The sequence below is a fragment of the Lampris incognitus genome, chromosome 3 (assembly GCF_029633865.1).
Source record: "Lampris incognitus isolate fLamInc1 chromosome 3, fLamInc1.hap2, whole genome shotgun sequence".
In the NCBI taxonomy this organism is placed as follows: Eukaryota; Metazoa; Chordata; class Actinopteri; order Lampriformes; family Lampridae; genus Lampris; species Lampris incognitus.
Genome location: NC_079213.1, coordinates 108,190,469 through 108,198,984, shown reverse-complemented (window position 1 = coordinate 108,198,984; position 8,516 = coordinate 108,190,469). Strand labels below are relative to the sequence as shown.

Here is an 8,516-nt window from a genome sequence, read left to right as displayed (position 1 = left end):
GCGGTTGCTGGATGCAGGGAGCTGGTTCGTGATGTATTGTACTGCAACACTTTTAGAAAAGCGACTGAAAAGGCTTTTCAATTTACCTGTGCCACGGTGCAGCTTAAGGTTTTCGTTTCGCACTGGAGAGAATCGTTTGAATAGAGCAGGTTCGCCCCCCAAATCTATGCTGAACACTTAACACCGCACACAAAATTACCTTTGTTTGCTCTCGCACATTTTCATCATAAGTCAGTCAAAAGGATTTAACATTGGAAATGTTTAACTGCGATTGACATTCATGAATAAAAAAATTGTTTCCCCTCTGTCGACCTTGGGAATGAGAATTAAGTTGCCAAGTGGAGTCCGGCAAAGGCGGCACAAACGGCTTTGTTGACGCCCGCTCACGGCACATAATTCGCTACAGAACATTTGAGAAGTACAGACTACAGTAAATCTTGCGGGGATGATTGCCAAGCTTACTTCATTCTCAGCATGGGGGGAAAGAAAACACAAAGCAAGTTATTTAGGGTCGCTGTCAAGCATTAGCATTCTTTGCAGAGCATTTTTTAATGAACTCCAAACAGACTTTCAACTTGTGAACCCAACGTCACGGCAGACACTAAACGTGTTGCACACGAAGGCACAAAGATCTGTTGGACATTAAGACTGGTTAAAACCATCATTCTGCTAAAGCGAACTGAGGAGATTTAATGAAGGGCTGAGTGTGCGCCACCTATATTTTATTGCCAGACTAAAGAATGAAGGAAATAATTCAGTACACTAATTTGTAGTTTTTCTGGTGTAAGAGGCTAATGTAATGGTATAACTTTCCAAGGGTGGTAGAAGCTACACAGATTAGCTACACACATGGATCACATTCACGTGCATGCATACATACTGTACATACACACTCATGCATGTGCACACCAACACACACACACACACACACCACCCCTGCAGTATCTATTGAATCGGGGGAGTTTTTGTATGAAGACAGAACAGGAGACAATATTTATTATAACCTTCCAAAAGCCTGGGGCCTCGCTACCTCATATTTCATTTTAATGTATTTCCCCCCACCAGCCTCACAGTTGCACATTTCCCCCCATTGCCCAGGAGCCAGGGAAACTTCAGCAGAATGAAACAACAATGACAAAGCACAGCCCTTCACACTCACAGCCCGTCTCACCTTGGTCTTATCTAAGGTTTCCATATCTCAACAGATTAAACTGCCTAAATTAGACCGCGCTCTTGCCGGGCGCAGCGAGACCTCCTCGGGGAGCAAGACCGACACAATGGGTTTCTGTTGGAGCTGGAAGTGCGGCGGCGGGCCCCACGGTGCAGGCCACTGCGAGCCCCACTGTGCAGGCTGGGTGGGCCCCACGCTGCTGCTGTGTGTCTATGGCTTCTGCTCCATGATGAGGCCTGTGGAGCCCTTCCTGACAGAGTTTCTCATAGGGACTTACAAGAACTTCACCACCGGACAGGTGCAATACTGAGCAACGCTGCAGAAACAAAAAACAAAGACCAGCTTCTCAAGGTAGCTTATCTTGTTTTAAGTCTCCTATGTGTATTTCAAGATATTGCTAGTACAACTTTCTTACCCCGTCATTGCTTGTTTCAAGAAAGTGCACTTGTTTCACGACGAAAGGGTTTGATTCAAGACGTCTGCGCTAAGAAAGACGGGTTATTCTAATTCAAGTGAATTATTGGACTGTTTCTTTTCCTTTTTTACTGAAAAAGTCTGAACAACTCTTATAACCACAAAACACCTTGTTGAAACAAGCAATGTCTGCCCACGTAGAAAGAAACGTTGACTAGCAATAGCTTATATTAAGCATTATAAGACTTAAAATAAGATAAAATACCTCGGTAAGCTTGCCCTATTTTGCAGTGTATATACAATGAGAGATGGGATTTTTGCTCTCAGTTACTCCGAGAGAAACTATAGGAAATAGGAAAACAGGGATTAGGTTAAAACATGCCGTTTTTCTTTAAGACACCATGGACGAGAGTGTCTGGAAAATGCTGCTATAACGAGGTTTACAGCACATCGTCACACCGCCTTCTCTTTGTGTCTCCCCCACACAGGTCACCAGGGAGGTGTACCCTGTGTGGACCTACTCCAACCTCTTCTTCCTCGTCCCAGTCTTCCTGGTGACAGACCTGCTCAGGTACAAGCCCGTTATCGTCCTCCAGGGGCTCAGCTGCGTCTTGTCATTTCTACTGATACTCGTTGGCTCGGGGCTCTTCTCCGCTCAGTGGGCCTTCTTCGTTTACGGCTTCGCCACGGCTGCAGACGTCGCCTACTTCTCATACATTTACAGCGTGGTACAACCGTGCCACTACCAGAGAGTCACCAGCTACGCCAGGGGGGCCGCGCTGGCGGGCAACGCGGTTGGCGGCCTGCTGGGTCAACTGCTTCTGTCTTACGGTGAGGTGTCCCTATACTGTTTGGCCGGCGTAACCCTAGCCTCCGTCTGCGTGGCGCTGTTGACCTCGTCTTTTCTGCCCACGCCCGCGACTAGCTTACTGACGAGGGAGACGCGTAACGCGCGGCAGGGCGGCTCGGGCGAAGACGCTCCTTCCGAATCGGGGCGCCGCGGTTTTGCCGGCTGGGTGCAAAAGAGCAAAACCAGGGCTCGACGAGTCGGAGGCGCCATGAGAAGGCTGGCGTCGGATTGTAGGGAGTGCTACGCCTCAACGGCCGTGCTGTTCTTCTGCATATGGGCCGCCACGGGCAGCTGTGGTTTCTACCAGGTAGTAGGCTACGTCCAGATCCTCTGGGTTTATACCCAGCCCCAGCATAACTTCACGGCCTACAACGGAGGGGTGGAGGCAATTTCCACGTTATCAGGTAAACTGTGGCGCCATTAAGTCTTCTTTAAAGGTGGCGCGTGTAATTCCACGTGAATCCTGATCGCTGTCATTCCGCAGTGTCCATGACAACAACAAATCAAGGCAAGCAAGACAATCTTATTCCAAATAGAGCGGTAGTACATAACACTGAACATTTAATAATAATAACAAAGGGTGTCCGGTAGCGTAGCACTGGCGCCTCCTCTGGTCAGTCAGGACGCCTGTTCGGGAGGGGGAACTGGGGGGAATAGCGTGATCCTCCCACGCGCTACGTCCCCCTGGGGAAACTCCTCACTGCCGGGTGAGAGGAAGCGGCTGGCGACTCCACATGTATCGGAGGAGGCACGTGGTAGTCTGCAGCCCCCCCCACCCCATCCCGGATCGGCAGAGTGGGTGGAGAGGCGGCTCGGAAGAGTGGGGTAATTGGCCGGATACAATTGGGGAGAATTAAAAAATAAAATAATAATAATATATTGAGTTTGTTTACACGACATCTGCCATCTTTAAACATCCTGAGTAGATGCAGCTTGTTGTCATCAGCTCACTGGAGACTGCGAGCATCTGCCAAGTGTTTTTTCAGAGGCAGGGCATCAAATAACAACTAAGACGGCTCATTTGGTCGTAAAAATTGTACTTTGCAAGCCTTGCTCTATTCTATCACTGCAGGTATTTTGCAGTGATTTCATTACATTTCTCATGGCTGCTTTAGCCCTCGTTGGAATGTGCTATCTATTGCAATTTGTAAATTGATTATTCACAAAGAATTCAGAAATGAAAAAAAACATCTAATAATAAACCCACATGTGCACGTTTTCTCTGTTATTTCAACGTCTCTTTTATACATTGGTGGGCTGCTGCTGCTGCACTGCCTCTCCAACACCAAAAAGGAGTTATTTGGAAAATCCAATAGGTTAGACTCAGAACGTCCACCGCGGCCATCAATACCCTTCCCATTATTGCCATTTAATTTTATGGGTTTTAGAACATCCAATATAAAAAAAAGAAAAAAAATCTATCAGTTTTTCCCAATCCCCAATGCACACCAGACAATAAGATCAGCATTAATTAGTCTGTTTAATTGCCTGCTCTCATCCCCAGATGGCTAGAGCAGCTGCTGCCATCTAGCCAGCGCTCCGTTATTGATTATGGTGCAGATACATTCCTGTAGTCCCCCGAAACCAGAGGCGATTACCATTTGTAAATCACATCCAGCTGTATGTCTTTCACGTGCAAGTGCTTCCGCTCAACACGCAGTCAAGCTGTGGGGCCCGTGTCACAGATTTCCCCAAAGAGTTGTGTTATTGACTTTTGCAAACCTCACCACCTAAACAGCCCTGAAAACACCCCCCACCCCACCCCCAGCCCCCCCCCCCCAAAAAAACAGCTACAACGAAAATACAGATATTACCATATTCAGCCTGTTAATAAGGAAATGTCCCACAGCTACAAAAACGCTATTTTTAAGACGCGCATTAGTGTTAAGATCAAAATGAGTGTGTATTCGAGGCAGATCAAGAGCGCGGCGGCATTGTTTTGTAGGGCTCCAGCACGTCGGGAGGTGCGGCACGCCTTGACCTGCGGACCGTGTTTGGCTGGTTTCAAGAACAGTCATTACAGGCCATTTGCACATCAAACGTTTATTTTAGTTCATGTGTAAACGATTCCCCTTTTTTTGCTCCGCGGTGTCCAACCACCTCCCGCCACCTCGCGGGCTTCAATGACAGTTATTTGCATTAGGTCTAAACGATGCTACATGATGCACGATGCTACACTTGTCTACGGCTTGCGTTATCTTTCTAATGAGACAACGTGCACAGATAGTGTACGATCTGCACTTAGCTGTAGCCTTGCATTAATCGCGGCGCTGCGTGACCCGAACGGGAAGCGCTGTCCACTGCGTCTAAACCCAGCAAGGTTGACCTTTGCTGACCCCGATAAGGCCTCGGCTGACCTTTTTTGTGGAAACGAGACAGCGCGATTTAGTCTCCCTTCGTGTCCATCCTGCTGCAGTAATCAGCACCGGGGGGACCTGATTAAGCGGATCCCAGGGAAACAGAGTGACCAACTGTGTTGACTCACTGCAGGGCTGTTGGGGCTGATCGGTAGGAATTGATAAAGACACCTGCAGTGTTTATGCCGTGTCGTTTAAAGCCAGCGATCTGTTCGCATCGCGGTAGTCGTACGGAGTAATAGGTGAAATTAAAATTTCAGCGGCATTGGAAACAAGGATTCAGTTCAGTTATTCCTCGTACCCCTGCGACAAATACGCAATTTCTTTTGTTGTTATGTATTCTTCATTCGCTCAGTTTACCGCTGCTGAATCTCACTGGCTCGGAGGGTCCGGCCAAACACAGCAGCAATAATCCCAGACAGCGTGAGAGAGAGAGAGAGGGGGGGGGGGGGCATAAACACAATAAATATGTGGTGAATTGCATATTGTGTTGTCAAAGAAAGACGGACAGAAAGGGAAAGGGAGGAGGAGGAGGAGGAGGAGGAGGAGGAGGAAAAGACCAACTAATGAATAGAGAGGAAAGAGGAAATCTCTCAATGGTAAACTTGATTAAAACGTGCATAAATCTGGACCTATTCACTTTCCTCCCCAGTTCATCGTCCCCCCCCCCCCCCCCCATTGTAATCTGGAGCGCAAGCTATTAACTGCCGAAGGGCAGAGAAGCAGTGTAACCAGCCGGACACAGCACCATCTTGTGGTTGACATGTGCACCTATACGTTCAGAAATAGTGACGTCATTGACATTTAGGGTAAGAACCGTGGCGAGAACAGAAAGCCTTTACACTGGGAAATATTCATTGGTTAAGAAAAAAAAACAACTTTCACATTTTTCACATTTCGAAGAGCTCTTTTTACCACAGAAAAGTATAGACTTGTTTATTTCAGATAATTGGATTTGATTAGATGAACCTCAGATAATTGGATTTGATTAGATGAGCCTTTGTTTCAGCCATAATGTGGCTGAAACAAAAAAGATAGATGCTTGTTTAGAGAGAAGATGCACTTATGACCTCTGATGACCAGTAGTTCTCCTGATTTCCTCCCTTAAATGCACTTATTGTAAGTCGCTTTGGATAAAAGTGTCGGCCAGATGACTGTAAAGTAATGTAATGTTTAACTACTACTATAGTACTAGTAGTACTATTACTACTAGTACTACTAACAATAACAACAACGATGATAACAGTGCTCTGGCATCCAAAGGTCTTGGCTTGCACCTCGCTGCATGCAGTTCTTATATAAACCCCGTCTTCTGAGGCCCATCTGAAAATGGCAGATGGCAGACACGACGTTTCCACAACATTTCTTTTTCAATTTGCTATTCTTGTTTGTTTTGACTTTGCTGCGGTTGATCTTCACACGGCTGAATGATCGAGGTCAGGATTAAAGGCTTTGAAATATATGAAACCTCACAGCATATACTGCTTTCTCTCTCTCTCTCTCTCTCTCTCTCTCTCTCTCTCTCTCTCTCTCTCTCTCTCTCTCTCTCTCTCTCTCTCTCTCTCTCTCTCTCTCTCTCTCTCTCTCTCTCTCTCTCTCTCTCTCTCTCTGCATATTGCATATATAGATATAGATATGTGTCCACAGGATGTTGCAATGAAACCTTCGGTATAGGAAAAAAGCTCAAATGTTTATATATGTATATATATATATATAAACCCCAACATAACTTTGTCCATCACAACTCCAGAATATGTTCTATCGAAACTGAAACTCGTATCATAAGCTCACTTAATTAAGCCGCCATATGTTAAAACTGCAAACCGGGGATAACTTTGCATAACTGTGCATAATAAAACAAAGACCGGTTGAGCTGAGTTGAGATCGTTTCGATTCAGATCAGAACAGGTCAGTTCACATTAATTTCGTTCAGGTCAAGATGTGGTGCTCGGCCTCAGCACCCTCTTGGACGGAGGCTGCCTGGCACCAGTGCGGTAGAAGGTATTCTGCAGGTGAACGGCATTTGGCCCAAAAGAACCTTAAAAGAGTAGCCGGCGGCACCTTTGGAGGGTGAGCCCAAGAAGATAAGTATTGTCTAATGACTTTTTTTCCCCTTCTTCGCACAAGGCACAAAGGAAATCCAACAACCTAACCAGCACATAGTAGCTGAGTTTGCCTGAGCTGAGCAACTCCTTGTTGTAGCAGATTGCTGTTTAGCTGCACTCTTGTGACCCGACGCGAGCGGCTGAGACTTTACAGATGCACCATGTTCTCTCACAGGAGCAGCAGCCTCCATCGCTGTGGGACACGTCTCTCTGGACTGGTCCAAATGGGGAGAGCTCACCCTGGGGGTTTTCACGGTCCTGATAGCGGGGGCGTTGTTCCTGATGGATCTGACCAACCACATCTGGATGTCCTACGCTTGTTACATCACCTTCAAAGCCCTCTACATGCAGCTCATCACAATATGCACGTAAGGACGCATGCTGTATGCAGCTCGAGCCAAATTGCACGGTGGCGTTTCGCACTTTGAGCAAATACGAGTCATTTCACATGTTTCAGAACGTCAAATGTTGTGTCGCGTGATGTCGCGGAAATTATGGTAGTCGAGAATGGACGTGAAAATGAAGGGGAAATCCAAAACCACAGCCAGAACCGATGAAAAGGACCTACGCTCGGTCGCTCTTTAAGCGCGAATTCACCAGTCGAGCCACTCGGCATCCAAAAGGGGTGTAAGCAATTAGTAAAGAGTAAGGATTTGTAAATAATCTGTATTTTCTCAAAATGTCACCACTGAGATTACCAGTGTCGCTCACGGCTGTTGCTTCAACGCAGGATACTCATTGCCGTTGACCTGCCCCTGCTTAGGCCAGCTTAAAGCAGGAAGAGGCAAACCCTCGACCGAGTCCTGAACGCAAGCCTGTTGTGCCCCAGATTTCAGATAGCCAAGATGCTCAGCAGGGAGCGCTATGCGTTAGTGTTTGGCATGAACAGCTTCGTGGGTACGGTCCTAAGGAGCACCCTAACAGGCGTCGTCATTAATACCGAGTCCCTGCAGCTAACCATCACCTCACAGGTACTGAACCACACACACACACACACACACACACACACACACAAACACACAATCATAAAGTGCATAGCAGAGTATGAAAAACAGAAGCAGAATAAATGGACTGGGTGAATTCACGAATTGATTATTCTGATGAATGTGTATGTTTTTTCTGCATCTCAGAGAGACACTCGTCTCCATTGCAAGTAATTCCCCCCTTTCCTTGCCAGTTCTTGGTCTACGCCTCCTACTTTGCCGCCATCGCCCTGCTGCTCACAGTCAGGGGCTTGTACACGGTGCTACGAGCGAAAAAGCCCCGAGCAGACGAAGGGGCGGAAAGAGCGAATAACCTGCCGGAGGTCTCCCATCTGTGATGTCTCCGAGCCAGAAGGGACCCCGAGGATCTTCATCGCCACTGTGATTAACGATCGCGATGATCGTCCTCGAGAACAGCGTCATTATTATCCTAAAGCGCGACAATAACGATAACGATGATGATTTATTGAAGCGTGCGCCCTCTCAGCTCCACAGGGGGGAAAGCAACAACAACAACAACATAAATTTAATATATATATACATATTTAGCAAGATTAAACACTGTGATTAATTGACAGATTAATCATCGATCTACAGGTGATTCATATCTGGCAAGGTAGCGGTGTTGTTTCTCCG

The 8,516-nt window shown here is 46.9% G+C and overlaps 1 protein-coding gene across 1 annotated transcript; it reads left to right on the top strand.

The window, feature by feature from the left end:
- The first annotated feature begins 1,277 nt into the window (after positions 1 to 1,277).
- On the top strand, positions 1,278 to 8,218 carry LOC130109952 (thiamine transporter 2-like). Its single transcript, XM_056276917.1, has 5 exons — positions 1,278 to 1,469; positions 2,074 to 2,839; positions 7,073 to 7,265; positions 7,727 to 7,868; positions 8,075 to 8,218. Exons 1-5 carry the CDS (start codon positions 1,278 to 1,280, stop codon positions 8,216 to 8,218), a joined length of 1,437 nt encoding a protein of 478 aa, XP_056132892.1.
- The last annotated feature ends 298 nt before the right edge of the window (positions 8,219 to 8,516 follow it).